The sequence below is a fragment of the Narcine bancroftii genome, chromosome 1 (assembly GCF_036971445.1).
Source record: "Narcine bancroftii isolate sNarBan1 chromosome 1, sNarBan1.hap1, whole genome shotgun sequence".
Lineage (NCBI taxonomy): Eukaryota > Metazoa > Chordata > Chondrichthyes > Torpediniformes > Narcinidae > Narcine > Narcine bancroftii.
In genome coordinates, this window is record NC_091469.1 from 114,826,662 (window position 1) to 114,845,804 (window position 19,143).

The 19,143-nt window shown below is 43.2% G+C and overlaps 1 protein-coding gene across 2 annotated transcripts in view; it reads left to right on the forward strand.

Moving 5' to 3' along the window:
* The window catches only part of LOC138762909 (xanthine dehydrogenase/oxidase-like), a 223,412-nt gene that overhangs the window by 110,065 nt on the left and 94,204 nt on the right, over positions 1-19,143 (forward strand). For both annotated transcript variants that reach the window (XM_069936426.1, XM_069936420.1), the window contains one exon: positions 10,227-10,456. In XM_069936426.1, coding sequence (XP_069792527.1) covers positions 10,227-10,456 — 230 coding nt within the window. The remainder of the gene's footprint in view (positions 1-10,226; positions 10,457-19,143) is intronic.

Here is a 19,143-nt window from a genome sequence, read left to right on the forward strand (position 1 = left end):
AGAAATAGGCTATTCTGCCCATCAAGTCTGCCCTGCTATTCAATCAATAGCTTATAGCAGTGTACAACTCTGTTGTGACAAACCTGCCCCGCTTGTTGCGTGCGGTCAATGAGGCAATCGCGACAAGGATTGGCAACACATACCCATCTCTTCCGCTCCAGAGCGGAGGTTGGCATGTGCGCTTGCCTCAGCATGATGCAAGCAGCAGGGCGGACACATAGTCCGACTGCCAGCCTGATAAACAAGCACACGAAGTTTGAATAAACAGCCTGCGTCTCCAGTCTGTCCACCACTCTCGCACAGCACACTACAAGCAAATCCTTTTCCCACTCAGCCCCACTGCCCTACCTTCTCCCTATAACCTTTGATTTCCCGGCTAATCAAGAACCTATAAATCGCTACCTTAAATATACCCATTGACTTGGCCTCCACAACTGCCTTTGGAAATAAATTCCACAGATTCACCATCTTCTGGCAAAAGAAATTCCTCTGCATCTCTGTTCTTCGTGGCTACTCTTAAATCCTGAAACTACACCCTCTTCCACCACGGGAAACAACCTTTCTACATTGACTCTGTCCATGCCTTACAAAATTCAAAATGTTTCAACCCTTGGCATGTGGTAATTTTCAGCTTTCTCCCTTCTTTTTGTCAGTCACTATTTCTTTTTACTGTTTGTTCCCCAAGAAATGTTGCAAAAATCAATTAGGATTATGTTTGCATTTTCTCAACCTTTTGCTCCTTTTCAAAAGTGATTGTGGGAAATTCTCTTTAACTTTGTCTGCTCACAGAAATTTGTTTTAACCTTATGAGCTGCACAGTGGCGCAATGCATTCTCTCTGTGACCTCATGGTTTCCCCTGGCTCCTCCAGCTTTGTCCTACTTCTTAAAGGTGGGTGAGTGGGTACATTGTTTCAAGTGTTGAGGCTAGTCATAGAATCTGGGAGAGCCACAGTCATAGAGTTACACAGGATGGAACAGGCCCTTCAGCCTAACTCATTCACACTAATCAAGTTCACACTAAACAATAGGTCCCAATAACCTGCATTTGGTCCATATCCTTCTCAGCTCATCCAATCCATATATCTGTCCAAGTATCTTTTAAACATTGTAATTGTACACGGTTCTTTAGCTTCCTCTGGTAATTTGTACAGATGTGGACCACTATCTTGTGGAAAAGATTGTCATTCAACCCCCTCTTAAATTTCACCTTCAACCTTTGCCCTCTAGTTCTGGAATTGTCTACCAAAGGAACAAGACAGGGAGCATTCACTTTATCCATTCTCCTCATGACTTTGCAAACCTCTATAAAGTCACTCCTCGGCCTGCTACATTCAAGGGAATGAAGACCCAGCCTATCCATCCTCTTCCAATATATCTAAAAATCAAGCCCTCCAGTTCCAGCAACGTTCTCCAGCATTTTGTGTGTTGCTGCAATTTCTTCCTTTGCTCCTCAGAGTGTCTGAGGACGCACTTCATAAGGCCCACCATAATGCATTACAATACCACTAACATTTCTCCCTGACACTTTTTACATAGTCCAGGACATTGCAACTCACTTACTTAACTTCAATGATCTTCTCCATCATCAGGACTGATGAGAAATATTCATTCAAAATCTCCTGTGACTCCACATAAAGATGACCTTAGAACTTAACCTCCCTGAACATAGAAGAGTACAGTACAGGTTCTTTAGCCCTCAATGCCCTGCTGAGCTGTACAAACCTACTCCATGATCAATCTAACCCTTCCCTCTCTCAAAGTCCATAACCCCCAATTTTTCTTACATCCATGTGGCTATCCGAGACTCCAAAATATTCCTTTTGTAACAGCCTCCAGCATTCCAACTATCCATGAATCTGCTTTTATTTATTAAAAAAAACTACCTCTGACATTTCCCCTAAACTACTTCACTCATCTTAAACAGATGTCTTCTGGTATTGGCCAGTGCCACACTGGGAAAAAGGTAGAGCTTGTCCACTCTATCTAAGGCCACTCATAATCTTGAGGTCCTCTTTCATCCTCCGTTGTTCCAAAGGAAAAAAAACCTAGCTCGCTTAATTTTCCCCAAAAGATGTTCTCTAATCCAGACAGAATCTTGGTAAATTTCCTCTGCACCCAGTCTCAAGCTATCACATCCTTCCTATAATGAGGTGAACAGATGTTAGTGGAATACACAAACATGCTGGAGAAATTCAGCAGCTCTTGCAGGATCTGTAGGAAGTAAAGGGTAACCAAAGTTTTGAGCCTGGCCCATTCATCAGGCAAAAACCAGGCAGGCTCATGAATAAAAACGCAGGGGGAAGAGGGAGGAGGGAGGAAAGAAGGGGCAGCGAAAGTGCCTAGGCTAATACGATACATCGGGAGGGTGGAAGAGGAAAAAAACTGAGGTTATGGGGAAGAGGCTAACTCTTGATAGGAGAGGGAGGGGAACAAGATGAGGAGCTGGAGGAAAGAAGACAAGGGTAGGGAAGGAGAGAAACTCAGGGGAGGGTTAACAAAAACCAGAGAAGTCAATGTTGATGCCATCTGGTTGGAAAGTGCCCAGAAAAAATATATGGTGTTGTTCTAATCAGGCCTTGTTTACCTTTAGTGGAACCAATTCTTTCTCTAGCTACCCTTTTACTCTTTGTATACCTATAGAATCTCTTAGGATTTGTCATTATCCTGCCTGCCAAATCCATCTCATGCCTTCTTTTGTCCTGCCTGATGTTGCTCGTAAATGTAATATTACGAGTCCAGAGGACCCCAAAACCCAGCAGCAATAGAAATTCACCAAGACAAATGGTTACTTCAACAAAAGTTGTTTTTAATTATCTTTAAACATGAAAACAGGATCAAACTCTACCTATTACTATTAACTTAACCCCCTTCTGAGGAGTCACGTGATGGAGTAGTGGCCGGTCGGGAAAACCAGCCCTCTCCAGGAAAATAGGAAAAAAGTTAGGAAAAAGCAAAGCATCACAAAAATAAAATATAAGAAATAGAAGATAAAGATACAGAGAAGAGAAAGAAGATGGGTTCCAAAGAGGAGAAAGTAAAAACAACTGGAAAAAAAGTAGAAAAGTTGACAGAGAAGAAAGAAGAAGGCCTTACCTGCAAGAAGGAACAGGGTGCTGTGGTGGCGAGGAGAGCCCAACCCTCGAGGTCAGTGCCTGCCCTGCGGAGTCGCGACTCACCAGCCGGTGGACTGCAAATATGGCTCTCGGAGCCAAACAAAAGTGCGCTTGCGCAGTGCGCAGTCAAAGGAGAAGGAGGACACCGGCAGGAGGGGGGCTCAGCAGAGGAGCGGGCTGCCACAGTGCGAACAGCTGAGGGACGCCCAACACCAAAGTGCTAAGCTGGAGAATGAGGAAGGCAGCAGAAGAGGGAGCAATGAAACAGACGTGGGAGATAGACGGAGGGATGACCGACAAAAAGATCAAAATCAGGAAGCACAACAGATGAGCAGCCCAGGAGGGGAGGACCTGCAACGAGAGGCCCAGCAAGAAGAGGCCCGACAAAGAGATATAAGCAGCTCATCAGGAAAAACAGAAGAGACACAGACACAAAAAAGAGAAGAAGAAGACACAAACACAGGTACAGACATAGAAGAAGAGGAAGAAGACCAAGATCTTCACAGAGAAATAGAAGGTAAAACTGATGGACAAAGAGATATAAAAAGGTAAACCTGATGAACAGAATATAGATAAAGTTTTTTTTGAAGAGCAAATGAGATCACGAAAAGAATGGTTATCATTAGAATTTAATGCAATTAAAAGGAAAATGAAAAGAACAGAAGATAAAATGCAAAGGTTAGAACTGGTAATGACAGAAAGAGGGAAAAGTTTAGAGAATGTGGAAGAGTGGGAAACGGCTGTAGAAATTGAAGTAAATGATTTAAGAGAAAAATTGGAAGAAAGTGACAAAAAAGTTAAAGAGATACAAGAGTTATCTCAGAAAATTGATATGTTGGAAAATTATAGTAGCGAAACAACATAAAAATAATGGGACTGAAGGAGGGTGAAGAAGGCACAGACATGAAGGAATTTATAAAAGGATGGATCCCGAAGGTCCTGGGAATGACAGAAATGCAGGAAGAAATGGAAATAGAAAGGGCACACAGAGCATTAGCTCTGAACCCACAGGCACATCAAAAACCAAGATCCATCTTAGTAAAATTTTTGAGATACATGACAAGAGAAAATATACTGGAACTGGCAAGGAATAAAGTTAGAGAAGATAATAAACCATTGGAATACAAGGGTCAAAAAATATTTTTTTTACCCAGACATAGGTTTTGAACTCTTAAAGAGGAGGAAGGAGTTTAATACAGCGAAATCAATTTTATGCAAAAAAGGTTACAAATTCATGTTAAGACATCCAGCCGTGCTTAAAATATTTTTATACCCGGGGAGCAAAACAGACTGTACTCGGATCCAGAGAAAGTGCAAGAATTCGCAGATCATTTGCAGGACTGGAGAAGAGATGAAGAGATGTAACAAGAAGGAAGAACGGCGATAAAGTATATATAAAGATGTAAAAACAATCTATATGTAAAGAACTAAAGAGGGAAAAGAGAAGGGAAGGAAGGGAGTAAGGGGGGGAAGAAGAGAGAGAGAGAGAGAGAGAGAGAGCTTTGTTATATGTATTTTTTTTTAAAGTGTTTTCTGGAGAGGGCTGGGTAGAGGGGAATAACCATCACTGCAAAATCAGTTGACGCTGCGAACAAGATCGCGATCCAAATGAAAAGGGGAGTTGTGGTTGCCCAGCAAGGGATATGGGGCAACTCAGAAAGGGGGAGGATCTTTTGGGGTTAAGGTATTAGTGGATGTGGGAACTGCAGGGGTACTTTATGTCTTAAATGTGTTGTTGTACATTAAATGTAATAAGAGAAAACTAAGAAATGGAAATGGGGAAAAGGGGGATGGAGGTGGTGAAGAGGTGGAAAAGAGGTGTAAGCAAGATATAAGATGGCCATGTTGAACTATATAACTATAAACATTAATGGAATACATAACCAAATTAAAAGGAAGAGGCTACTAAATTTATTGAAGAAGGAGAAAATAGATAGAGCATTTGTGCAGGAAACACATCTAACTGAAGCGGAACATAACAAACTAAAGAGAGACTGGGTAGGACACATAATGGCAGCATCATATAATTCAAAAGCTAGAGATGTAGCCATACAAGTTAAAAAAAAAACTGTACCAATCAAAATAGAGGAGGAAATAATAGATCCAGCAGGGAGGTATGCAATGATAAAGTGTCAGATATACTCAGAATTTTGGAATTTGCTCAATATATTTGCGCCTAACAAGGAGGATCAAAAGTTTATGCAGATACCATACTTATTTTAAATGTTACCAATTCCTTTAACAGAATTTTTAAATATGAATTAAAGAGAATAATAAGGAAATTCTTGTGGAAAGGGAGGAAACCAAGGGTAACGTTAGATAAATTAGCAGAGAGGTATAATTTGGTTTGCAGTTACCAAATTTTAGAAATTATTATAGAGCTGCACAATTAAGGTAATTATCAGATTTTTACCAGACAAGGAAAAAGCCAGACTGGACTAAGATAGAACTAGATAAAATAGGGGAGAAAGTACCAGAACATATACTTTATAAGTGGGATGAAAAGCTGGTGCAATATAAAAACTCACTAGTACTGCATCATTTACTTAATACATGGAAGAAGATCCACTTAGAAAGGGAAAAAATGAGTTACTAAATACCAAAATTACCATTGACGCAAAATCCACTAATCCCTCTTACAATAGACCACCTTTCCTTTAGAGAATGGGAGAGAAAAGGAATCAAAAGAATAGAAAATTGTTTTTTGGGAAATAATTTATTAACATTTGAATAGTTGAAGTACAAATATGGAATAACTCATGGTACAATGTTTGCATATCATCAATTGAAAGCTTATTTAAAGGATAAATTGGGAAACAGCTTGAGATTACCTGAAGGAAGCAGCTTTGAATATATGATTACAGACACAATGATAATTAAAAGATTTATAACCAACATGTACATTAAGCTGCAAGAGAAAGAGAATGAAATAAACTATAAACCTAAGCAGAAGTGGGAAAAGGATCTAAACATAAAGATAAAAAATTAAGTATGGGAAAAGTTATGTTCTGGAACTATGAAGAATAGAATAAACACAAGGTTACTCCATGATACAGTATAATTGGTTACACAGGGTATATATTGCTCCTCAAAAATTTAAAAAATGGGATTCAAAATTATCCGATAGATGTTTTCGCTGTAAGAAGGAAATGGGAACAACATTACATGCAACTTGTGCATGTATGAAAGTGAATTCGTTTTGGAAAGAACTAAATCAGATACTAAATAAAATTACAAAAAATTACATACCAAAAAAAAAGAGATATTTCTTTTAAGTAACATAAGAAGTAAAGAATTAGGCCTCAAATTGGATAAAGTGCAAAACAAAATTCATTATGATAGCCTTAGCGATAGCAAGAAAATGTATAATGTCAACTTGGAAAATGGAAGAGATCATGAGTATACAGCAATGGTACATGGAAATGAATAAATGTATTCCATTGGAAAAAATAACATATAATTTAAAAAAAATAAAGTCACAGTGTTTGAACAAATTTAGGAACCACACATGGAACATATCAGAGAGAGCTTGCCTACGACCTCCATCCCCTAAAATGAGAATGAAAAGGATAAGAAGACAAAACGACTAGATTCAGTAATAAATAGATGATGCATTTTTCTTGTTTATTTTCCTTTGTTTGAAGATATTGTTTTATGGTTTTATTGTATTGTATATGTTGAATATTTATGGGTTTTGGAAGGGGGTGGGTAGAGGGGAGGGAGGGAAAGGGGGAAAAAAGGGAGAAAATACCACTGTGTAAATTTAATGAGAAACGTTTGTACATATTTTGGTTGATATGGTTCATAGTGTGAAAAATTTTTTAAAAATTTAAAAACTTAACCCCCTTCTAATTCTAAGCACACGTGTATGTAGTATGTGCGTAAATTCAGAAAAAATATTTAATTCACAGTCCAATCTCACTTCTCACTCCTCCAAGTTCACTGGTTGCAGGCAATTCTTATACTGTGCACAGAATTTGACATTTATGAATCTTCACCAGGCTCTGGTGCTTGAAAGGTAAATGGTTACCGCTCAGGAAGGTTTTTGTCAGTTTTCACAGAGAGATTTGTTGCTTGTTGGACACGCACAACTGATTCCTTCAGATCAGCTACTTCAGTTTCTTGCATAAGAAACTTACCCCATCAGATTTTTCCAGATGATAACCACTTTCTTTCAGATCACCACAGAGTTCCTTTTTTTTCCCCCTTATTTCAAGTGAAATATTATGCAGCCAGTCCTCTCTTCCATATGGACCACGAGGGCTTTGACCAGGATGAACTAAGAATTCACAACCCATCTTCAAAATTGAGTTTTTCCACAATCTTGCCACCTTGTCATGATCCAATCCCAGCTACTGTTGCTGAACTGTAGAACTGAATCTGAATTCTCTCTCTCTCTCTCTCTCTCTCTCTCTCTAAGAAAAATTACATGACCCTCTTAGAACAGCCAAATGAACTCAGACAGACTACAGCTCCAGACCTAATCTTCCATGTTTGTTCATCTGTTGCTTTCCAAAACAATAATCCATTACTCCAGAGCATGTCCAATTAACACCTACTTGTGAAGTCCTTATAGACATCCTTCAAAGTTTTTTCAAAGGCACCCGGAGCCTGGACTGTATTGCTTGAGCAGAGCTCTGGCATTTTAAATGAGATCTTGTTTGAAGTATCTATATACTATATAAAATATAACATAATCTGTTATTACTTCAACACCTTTAAACTCACTAAGGGATTTACTTGAACAATGAACAAGAACAAGGAAGAGGCACTGTGTACCCCCCATTCTCCTGATGATTGTCTACTGTCAGCCTTCAGGAGAGTGATTCCAAGGGAAGCATCGAGTCCAGATGAAGTACCTGGCTATGTTCTAAAGATCTGTGCTGACCAACTGCCCAATGTATTCACTCAGGCAGGATGTGGTACCCAGCTGTTTCAAACAGGCTTCAATTGTACCTGTGCCTAAGAAGAGTGTGGTAACCTGCCTCAATGACTACTCACTAGTAGGACTCACAACCACAGTGATGAAGTGCTTTGAGACGCTGGTGTTGAAGCATATCATTTCCTCTCCGAGCAGTAACGTGGATCTGTTCCAATTTTTTCTAGTGTAGCAACAGGTCTACAGCAGATATCATCTCCTTGGATAGTCAAGAAGGCCTATGGTATGCTGGGTTCATTCATCAGGGGATTGAGTTCAGGTGTCATGAGATAATGTTGCAGCTCCATAAATCTTTGGTGAGAGCAAACTTAGAATATTGTGTTCAAATCTGGTCACCTCATTATAGGAAGGCTGTGGAAGCTATGGCGAGGATGCAGTGGCGATTTATCAGGATGTTGTCTGGATTGGAAAATATGTCTTATAAGGCAAGGTTAGCAGAGCTGGGGATTTTCTCTCTGGAGCGAAGAAGAATTAGAGGTGACAGAGATCTACAAGATTATGAGCAGCATATGTACCACATGAAGGGAGGAAAGTTTAGGGGAGACATCAGGGGGATGTTTTTAAACAGAGTTGTGAGTGCCTGGAATGCCTTGCCAGAGATGGAGATGGAGGCTGAAACATTAGGGGAATTTAAAAGACTCTTAGACAAGCATAATGGTGGAAGAAAAATAGAGGGTTACAAGGTAGAGAAGATTTAGTACTATTTTTAAAAGGAATGTATGGTTCAGCACAACATCAAGGGCCAAAGGGCCTGTACAGGGCATAAACCCCTGGGGAACAACATTGTCCTTCCTCACCAACAATCCCAACAGCCACGTCTGGGAAAAATGAATGACTGCAGATACCGGAAAGGTACATAGAATGTTGGAGAAGCACAGCAGGTCAGGCAGCGTCCTTGAAAGCAAAATATAGTTGACTCTTCAGGCAGAAACTCTCCATCAGGAATAGGAAGAAATGGGCATATGCTTGAATAAAAGGGTTGTCATTGTGTATCATTGACATCCTGTTTCCCCTTCGGAGTGCAAGCGTCAACTCCCTCTGGATCTGGGAATAGTGAGTCCAAACCAATAGTTTGGGTCTGCATTCAGGATCATCTGGCCAGTTGAATTTTTCCCAGGATTTGCATTTGCTCAGAATCATGACCAATCTCATATTCAAATTGGTTTTTTTTGGAACCATGGAACACTGTACCCTGGATTCTTCTTTCTTCTTTGGCTTGGCTTCGCGGACGAAGATTTATGGAGGGGGTAAATGTCCACGTCAACTGCAGGCTCGTTTGTGGCTGACAAGTCCGATGCGGGACAGGCAGACACGGTTGCAGCGGTTGCAGGGGTAAATTGGTGGGTTGGGGTTGGGTGTTGGGTTTTTCCTCCTTTATCTTTTGTCAGTGAGGTGGGCTCTGCGGTCTTCTTCAAAGGAGGTTGCTGCCCGCCAAACTGTGAGGCGCCAAGATGCACGGTTTGAGGCGATATCAGCCCACTGGCGGTGGTCAATGTGGCAGGCACCAAGAGATTTCTTTAGGCAGTCGTTGTACCTTTTCTTTGGTGCACCTCTGTCACGGTGGCTAGTGGAGAGCTCGCCATATAACACGATCTTGGGAAGGCGATGGTTCTCCATTCTGGAGACGTGATAGTACTCAAATAATTAACATTGTGTGTTAGAATATCCTTTCACTGAAGTTTAGAGCTTTCTTGTATGTATAGACCAGATGTCACATTTCTATAGAGGCTCCTCAAACTCAAGACATTGTGGTTATCTTCCATATTCAATGCCTGCTTTTCCTCAGTATGTTCATCCTGAAGTGCCATGAAGTCCACTGATTTAAGGTTGCTATGTAAATCTACTTAGATTTGAAGCTCATATCACAAATATGGCCACAGAGTTGCAGGGATTTTTCCAACAAGCAGTAGTATTGCTAATTCCTACCAACTGCTGGAAGTCCATTTTAGACAGGATGTATTGCTTTGCTTTTGCTGTCATGAAAAAAAAAAATAGGAGCAAATGAATAATGAATTTGCAAACATGCCATTGTGAATTATTTTAATGGAAGCTAGGTATATTTCAATAATAAGGAAAATAAGATTAAAAAAAATTAACCAATATAAAATGTAAGCCAGTTACTTCAGTACAAGCCTACTAATTTGTGAGTTATCCTTCTTTGTTTCCTACTAAGATTCACAGCAGCATGCTCTCCAGATGGTGGATGCAGTGAAGGTTACCTACCAAGATCAGAAACCACCAATAGTGACTCTGGATGAAGCTATCGAGAAGAAATCTTTCCACCCATCACCTGGACCAGGGTTGCTGGTTGGAGATCCTGCCAATGCCATTTCAGTATCTCCTTGTAAGGTTGAAGGTGAAATTAGAGCAGGTGAACAATATCATTTCTACATGGAAACACTGGTAATTTTCCTTGAATTTCATAAATAATTATTTCATTGATTACATGCTAGGAAGTGTACTGTGAACTATTTTGTTTATAAATTTAAAATTGAAGTTTTGTCAAAAAAATCCTTGCATTTTTAGCCAACCTTCCCACAAGCCTTGAGTTTGAAATACCAGCATTAATTTCAACATGGTTGCTATCTAATCAAAAATATTCCATGAAAAGTGCTCAGGGTGGAGCAAATGTTTGCCTGTATTTACCACATATCTTCATATTTCGTTTGTTCAAATTGGACATTGTTTGTTTAGAGAATTTAAAATGGTAATTTTAATGTCAGCTTGAACTCATGGAGTTAACCACCCTGGGACAGACACACTCAACCCAGTGTTGCAGTCCCTCTCTCATTTCCAGCATTTAAAACTTGGACCCTATGTAAATTTCTCAAGTATGAGCATGTTTATTTCTCTTCCCTCTCCCCTATCAATTTATTTCCTTAATCCCCAATGGACACTGTAAAACCTGCTGAGTTCCTCCAGCATGGCTGTGTTTTTACTACAATCACAGACTTCCTTGAAATACAGTTGATATTTCTGCTTGAAGACCCTTCATCAAAATTGAGAATGACTGTTGTTACGAGCCTAAAGGACCCCAAAACCCAGCAGCAATAGATATTCACCACGACAAATGGTTACTTAAACAAAAGTTGTTTTTAATTATCTTTAAACATGAAAACAGAATCAAACTTTAACTTACCTCTATTAACAACTAACCTTAATCCCCTTTCTAATTCTAAGCGCACATGTATGTAATATGTGTGTAAATTTAAGAAAAGTTCTTTAGTTCACAGTCCAATCTCACTTCTCATTCCTCCAAGTTCACTGGTTGCAGGCAATTCTTATACTGTGCACAGAATTTAACATGTATAAAGTTCACCAAGCTTTAGTGCTCAAAAGGTAAAAGTTTACCACTCAGGAAGGTTCTTTGGAGGTTTGCAGAGAGAGATTTGTTGTTCCAGGATTTCCACAACTGAGGTACCGCCATTAGTCACCTCAATGTCTTGCTGATGAAACTTGCCCCATCAGGTTTCTCCAGATGATAACCTCCTTCTTTCAGGCCAGCACAGAGTTCCTTTCTGTTCCACTTATTCAAAGAGAAACATCAGAATGATAGCACTTCCAGCCGCCACCGCTCTGGAGCTTTCTGTTTCAGTTCAAACAAGCTTTTCTTGCTTGCTTCATCTGTGACTGTTCAGTCTCTCTCTCTCTCTCTCTCTCTCTCTCTCTCTCTCTCTCTCTCTCTCCCCATCTTCCAACTGCTATAAAGCCCATGTGACTCTCTCACTTGTCACAAAACCCCCTCCTTCTCTAGCAAACAATAGGAGTTAGTCTTAGGTAAACAAAACTTCTCATTGACCTTTGAGTGAGCACCTTGCAGAAAGGTCAGAAGCCTTGTAAAAATGTTCATACAGATGACCTGTCTCCAGTCGATTCATTTGATAAGATCATTTCAATTAGCACCTACTTGTGGAATGTGCATAGCATTCTCCATAGTTTCTGTAAAATTCATTGAATATGAATTCTTCAGTATTTCAAATAAGATCTGCTTTAAAATATGTGTATGTATGTAACCTACTCTAATTTTACCAAATTCTCCCAATATTTATCTACATAACACTGTAAACAAGCAAGTCTTAAGTTTGGATAGAGGGATGGCTAAATCAAAGGGAGTATTGTCGTAGTGATAAATAATATAATTTGGTTATTGACTAGATTGGTTATTGATTGTAATGGCTGGCATGTTGCACAAGACCACGAGGGGAAAAAAAACAGTAATGGTGGAATAAAGACTGACCGTATTTGAAGTCAACCTCAGAGTGTTGACTTTATTTGACAAATATCTCTAGTAGATTGAAGGCAGGGCTGCTGTGGTGATAACTTATTGGTGAAGGTATCTGGTTGAGAGGTAACATACAAAGTTGTATAGAAAAAGACACAAGCAAAAAGAGTTTAAATGGGTTTATACTGTCAAACCCAGACCATCTGTAAATTGGAGGAGCAACACCTAATTTTCTCTCTGGGCACTCTCCAACTGGCATTAATATTGACATCTCTGGTTTCTGTTAGCCTACACCCCATTCTCCCTCTCTTCCCCATCTTTTCTCCAGCTCTCTACCCTCTTCCCACTTCATTCATAGAGGATCCCTCCTCCCTTTGTTTGCTGGTGTGCCCTCCCTTCCTTATTACCTCCTGCCTGTGGGACTGTGCATTTCTTCATGCCTCATCACCCCCCCCCCATCTTGTTCTACATTTTCATTGTACATCGATGATGGGCTCAAGCCTGAAACATTGGTTATGTATCTTTATCTTTGCTACATCAAATACACCATTTGACCTGCTGAGTTTCCAGAAAAACGATAGATCACAGTTGCTGTGTTTGAAGTAAAAACACCGAAATGCTGGAGGAACTGGTCTATTCTATAGGAGACAAAGATATATTGCCGACGTTTCGGTCCTGAGCCCTTCTTCAAGGAAAAATCAGAAAAGGCAGAAGCAGGATATATCAGAAAATTTCACAATTCAAATAATGGGGGAGGAATCCAGACCAACAAAAGGTGTTGATTGGATGTGATAGGGGCTAGATAGAATTTATCATGTCTATGTAAAAGGAGACAGGGAATGGAGAGATGATGGGGGAAGCAGTAAGGAGGTTCGGGGGGTGGGGGGGTGCGGGTGGTTAACAAAAGCCAGAAAAGTCGATATTAATGCCATCTGGTTGGAGGGTGCCCAGTCAGAAGATGAGGTGTTCTTCCTCCAATTTATGAGTTGTCTCAGTCTGGCAGTGCATGAGGACCATGGACATGTCAGAAGGGGAATGGGATAGAGAATTGAAATGTGTGGCCACTGTGAGATCAACGCTATTGCGGTGGACAGAGCCAAGGTGCTCAACAAAGAGATCTAGTCTGTGTCCAGTCTCTCCAATATAGAGGAGACCATGGCAGGAGCACCGGAATGTAGTAGATGATCCCTGCAGATTCACAAGTGAAAAGTTGCTTCACTTGGAAGGACTGTTTGAGGCCCAGAATGGTGTTGAGGAAGGAGGTGTGGGCGTAAGTGGAGCATCTCCTGCAGTCACAGGGGTAGGTACCAAGAGGATGATTGTGGATAGGGAGGAGTAGACAAGGGAGTTGTCACATTTGTGGCCCGAAATGTGAAGTTAATAAAACATTAAACACAAGTTTTATCAGGTAAACTTCTCAGTGGCTTTATTTTCCCATTTCCTTTGTTCTCCTGCTTGTGTTCTTATCTCTCTCTCATACCACGTGACTTCCGGTACATCTCATACATATTCATTATCATGACAGGAGTCACGAAGGGAGCGGTCCCTGCAGAAGGCGATGAGGGGAGGAGAAGGGAATATGTGTATAGTGGTGGGATCATATAGTAGGTGGTGGAAATTGCGGAAGAGGATGTGTTAGATGTGGAGGGTGGTGGGGTGGTAGGTGAGGACAAGAGGAATCCCGTCCTTCTTGTGTGTGGGGGGGGGGGGGTGCAGAGGTTTCCAAGTTGAAGGCAGTAGAGGGAAAGCCACGTTGTTTGAAGAAGGAGGTAATGTCTGATGATCTGGCATGGAAATCTTCATCCGGGGTACAGATATGACAGAGTCAGGGGACAGGGTGGGAAGAGATGTAGCTGTGGGAGTTGGTGGGTTTATAGATGATGTCTGCTGAGAGTTTGTCTCCTGAGATGGAGACAGAGAGATCGAGGAAAGGAAGAGTGTTGCGAGAGGTGGACCAAGTGAATTTGAGGTCGGGGATGGAAGTTGGCAGCAAAGTGGATGAAGTCACTGAGCTCATCATGGGCTCATGAGGCAGCACCTATGTGAGCATGTTGTATCGATTGCTCCACATAGCCAACAAAAGGCAGGCATAGCTGGGGCCCATGCGGGTACCCATGGCTACCCCTTTAACCTGGAGAAAGTGGGATGAGACAAAAGAGAAATAATTGAGGTGAAGACAAGTTCTTCCAGCCGGATGAGGGTGGTGGAGGGGGACTGGTTGGTTCTATTTTCCAGAAGTATGGAGAATGGAGGTGTATAGGGATTGGATATGAGGTGATCAAGTTCAGGGAACTGGAAGTTGTTGAAATGATGGAGGGCATGTGAAGTGACCCAGATGTAGGAGGGGAGGGACCAGTCCAGGGGGGACAAAACAGAGTCAAGGTAAGCAGAGACTAATTAGGTGGGGCAGGAGCACGTGGACACAATGGGTCTGCCAGGATAGTTTGGTTTGTGGATCTTAGGTATGAGATAAAAATGGGTGGTACATGGATGGGAAACAATAAGGTTGGAGGCTGTGCCAAGGAGGTAACTGGAAGTGATGAGTTCAGGGATGGTGTGTATTACAATGGTTTGATGAGTTTTGGTGGGGTCCTGCTGGAGGAGTAAGTAAGAGGTATCTGAGAGTTGTCATTTGGCTTCAGCCAGATAGAAATCAGTGCGCCAGACAATAACAGAGCCACCCTTGCCTGCTGAGTTTCACCAGCTTTGTGTTTTTACTTCAATCAGAGTGTTTGACGACTTTCATGTTTTACTCCTTTCGTTTAAATCAATTGATCCACCAGACTGACCTTGGTTTGTGTAATGCACGTCGAAAGAACCAAAGACTTGGTTCCAAACCAAGGCTTTTATTAACTAAAAGACTGGAGCATATCACAAGTAGGTCGACCAGTCCAGAATGACCTGGTTTGGCTAGGAGCAATCCTTTAAGACCTGCCAGTAGGTGTGGCTACACTCTCAGCCAATCACAGTCATCCTACACTACCATCTCTACGTATGTACATATACACATTGATGATAGAATCTGTACTATCACAATCACCCTTTCTTTGATAACCGACCCCAGGGTGGATGGAGGTTAGGGGCTGTACCAGTCAAGGGGCCTGACCATCCAGCGTGACCGCCGTGGCTCCGGGATTGGGGTCACCGGAGTCGTGTCGCCGGGTGCAGCCACTGCTTCGCTCAGTTCCACAACGGCATTGTCGAAATCTGGCCTGAGCTGGTGGGGTGGTGCTGGTCCCTCTGTTCAAGCACATGATCTGGGGAGAAGGAATAGGGGGAGGTTAGGTTAAAGGCACTGCTGCACCTGATCCAGCTTGGGCTAGGTCCCTTACCGAGACTGTGACCTCCCACCCGTCCGGGTACTCAACGTAGGCATAATGCGGGTTCGCATGGAGCAGAGTCACTCGGTCAACCAAGGGGTCGTTCTTAGAGTACCAGACATGGTGTCGTAAAAGGACTGGACCTTCTGGGTGTGGGAGGGGGGCGTCCATGAGGGGACGCATGCGGTCAGGGTCCAGCATGACCACCCCATTCTCCACACAACCTAGAATTGCGAGCCGAGTGGTCCAGAAGACACACTTGTCAAAATTGTAGGTCAAGTTCAGCCAAGTTGCAGTCTGAAAAATTTTCTCAAAGTTGGCATCGTAATCCTCCGTGTCATGGCGGCAGATGGTGACATTGTCCAGATACGGGAAAGTAACAGTCAGCCCGTTCTGGTCCACCATCCGGTCCATTTCCCACTGGAAGATCGCGGCGCCATTTGTGACCTCAAAGGGTACCTGAGGAATTGATACAGCCGCCCATTCGCTTCGAAGGCCGTGAAAGGTCGGTCTTCTCGGCGGATCGGGAGCTGATGATAGGCCGAACATAAGTCAATGGTGGAAAATACACGGTATTGGGTGATCTGATTCACCACATCCGTGATCTGTGGAAGGGGATACACATCCAGGAGCATGAAGCGGTTGATAGTCTGGCTATAGTCAACCACCATCCGCGGCTTCTCCCCGTTTTTAACAACCACTACCTGGGCCCTCCATGGACTCGAGCTAAGTTCAGTAATGCCCTCATCCAGCAGTCTGCGCACCTCGCTTGTGATAAATTTCCTGTGTTCAGAACTATATTGCCGGATTTTGGTGGCCACAGGCTTCCAGCCAGGGATGAGATTTGTGAAAAGTGCTGGCAGAGCAACTCAGAGGGTGGAGAGACTACAGATGAGGCCGTGGGGGCGGGTGGCTCAGGCTGCTGCTGGCAAGAGGTTCCCGGGGTGGAGTGGTTACAGACAGAGAGTGGAGCGTGAGGCCCCCCAAAGTGCAGGGAAATGGTTTGAAACTGGCACTGAAAATCCAGTCCCAGCAGGGCAGAGGCGCATAATTGGGGAAGGACTAATAGTTTGAAGTCTGTGAACGTGATGCCCTGGACTTTCAGGGTCGTCACGCAGTACCCCTTTACCCCAGTCGAGAGTGATCTGGTCGCCAATGAAATTCTCTGTGTAGTGGGGAGAATAGCTAGTCCGCAACGGTGGGCCAGGTCCAGGCAGATAAAACTGTCAGTTGACCCCGAGTCAAATAAACAAGTGGCATTGTGTCCAGGCACTTTAATCAGTTCCATTGCTTTTGTGAGGGGTTGGGGGAAATCCTGGTCAAAGGTTATTGAGGCAGAGACTTGTAATGTAAATAGTGGAGACCTGCGTGATGCGTCACGCAAACAGTGGGGCCAGAAAAAACAATGTCAGGGAGGTGGTATTGCTGCCTGCAGCCAAAGGTATGTGCTGGGGGTCGCTGCTTGTCGTCGGCGGTGGGGCGGTTAGTGGGGAAGCGGTCAGCAATGGCGGGTCCCCAGACGGCAGTGTCGGGTCCCCGGTTGGCAATGTCGGTGGGTACCTGGTCAGCAGCATTGCCGTGTTCCCGGTCAGCAGCGTCGGTGTGTCCCCGGTAGGCAGCGGGTCCCTGGTCGGCAGTGGCAGGTCCTTGATCGGCGGCAGCGGGTCCCTGGTTGGCAGCGGCGGCGGTGGCAGCGGGTTCCTGCTCAGCGGCAGCAGCGGGCATTGAGGTCAGGGCTGGGGCCTAGTCAGACGTTGGGGTGAATGTCATTGCAGAGAGGGTGGGTTGTACCTTCCGCGCTCGGCGTCTGTCCCGTGACCTCAGGCGCTGCCGCGCGGTGGAGTCCTCGCTCTTATTAGATGAGAGTTCTGAGGAAGTGTTTGAAATGGAGAGTGGCGATTTGGCTTCACACGAGGCACTGCATTTGACGGCAGCCATTTTGGAGCGACAGACTGCAGCAAAGTGGCCGTTTTTAAGGCACTTCTGGCACCTGGCTTTTCTCGCCGGGCACTGGGACCTGCTGTGCTTGTTCTTCTCGCAGAAATAACACTTTGGGTTTGCATCGGGCAGCGTAGCGGCAGTAGTAGGGTAGAGGGAGGGCATCCTACTCACATCAGAGTGTGGGGTCCAGCCCCGAAAGTACATGTCCATACTTAAGACCGCAGTCTCCATCGTCTCCGCGATCCGGATCATGTCCTCTAGGTTTTCTCCCCTGTGCTCTAGCAGGCGCTGCCTCACCTCATTCGATCGAACCCAGGCCACATAGGCATCCCGAACCAGATCGTCTGTGGTCTCCGCAGCAGTTCTGTCTGAGCATTGCCCTTAGTGCATGAATATAAGCTTTACAGGACTCACTGGGCTGTTGCCTCCTTGTAGAAAGTTTGTACTGAGCATAGACCCTGCTCACTGGTCGCTCGTAGAGCCCTTCCAGCACCTTCATGGCTGCGGCGTAAGTGGTCGCGTCCTGGACACTCTGGTAGACTCTCGGGGACACCATAGTCATCAATATTAGTAGTCGACGGCTGTCCTCTTTCACGGCAGCATCAGAGAGATGTAAGTATGTTTCGAAGCATCTCACCCAATGCTTAAAGTCATTCGAGGCTGACTGTGGGTCGATGTCGAGGCCTTCCAGCCGTAGCATATGCTCCCTCCCTTTAAAATTTATTTTAGTTAATAAAATTGTAATGCTCGTCGAAAGAACCAAAGGCTTGTTGATCCAAACCAAGGCTTTTATTAACTAAAAGACTGGAGCATATCACAAGTAGGTCGACCAGTCCAGAATGACCTGGTCTGGCTAGGAGCAATCCTTTAAGTCCTGCCAATAGGTGGGGCTACACTCTCAGCCAATCACAGTCATCCTACACGACCATCTGTACATATGTACATAGACGCATTGGTGATAGAATCTGTACTGTCACAGTTTGTGTTTTATCTTTCTGCCATATCCCTCTGTAGTGCAACTGATTGCACTCAGAGACAAGTGAGGAGTACAAACACGCTTTTAATAGCTAACAGTGATGGCCGGTAGATACAATTGTCTTCAGGTGAATCTGAGGTAAGGCGGGAAAACCAAGGTTTTATATTGGGGTTGGTGAGGGTGGAGCCAAGGGAGGAGCCAGGCATCGGAACAACACACAGACAGTGAATTCCAGTTTACTGCACCCTCACTATTATGTATTTCCAGGGGCTTCATCAACAGTTTTCTGGCCCGCCCTATTGGAGGTATTCCCATTGTTACTTCTCCATCTTCTCAGTAACGTTAAACAAACTTGTTTTCTCTCTTTTCCAGTTCAAACGTGGTACCCACCCTGAGGTGTTAACCTTTCCTTTTTTCACAATTGCTATCCAAGCTGATGAGTGTTAACAGTATTTTCTGCTTTTTATTTCAATTGTATGGTAATATCCACAACATTGATAATTTAAATATATATTTTTTTAGAATTAAATAGAGGAAGCTGCAAACTGACTTGATTTTCACTATATTCATTGTGGAAAATTAAGGGAAATTTCCAGAGATTATTGATTTAGCATTCTTTAAATTAAGATTG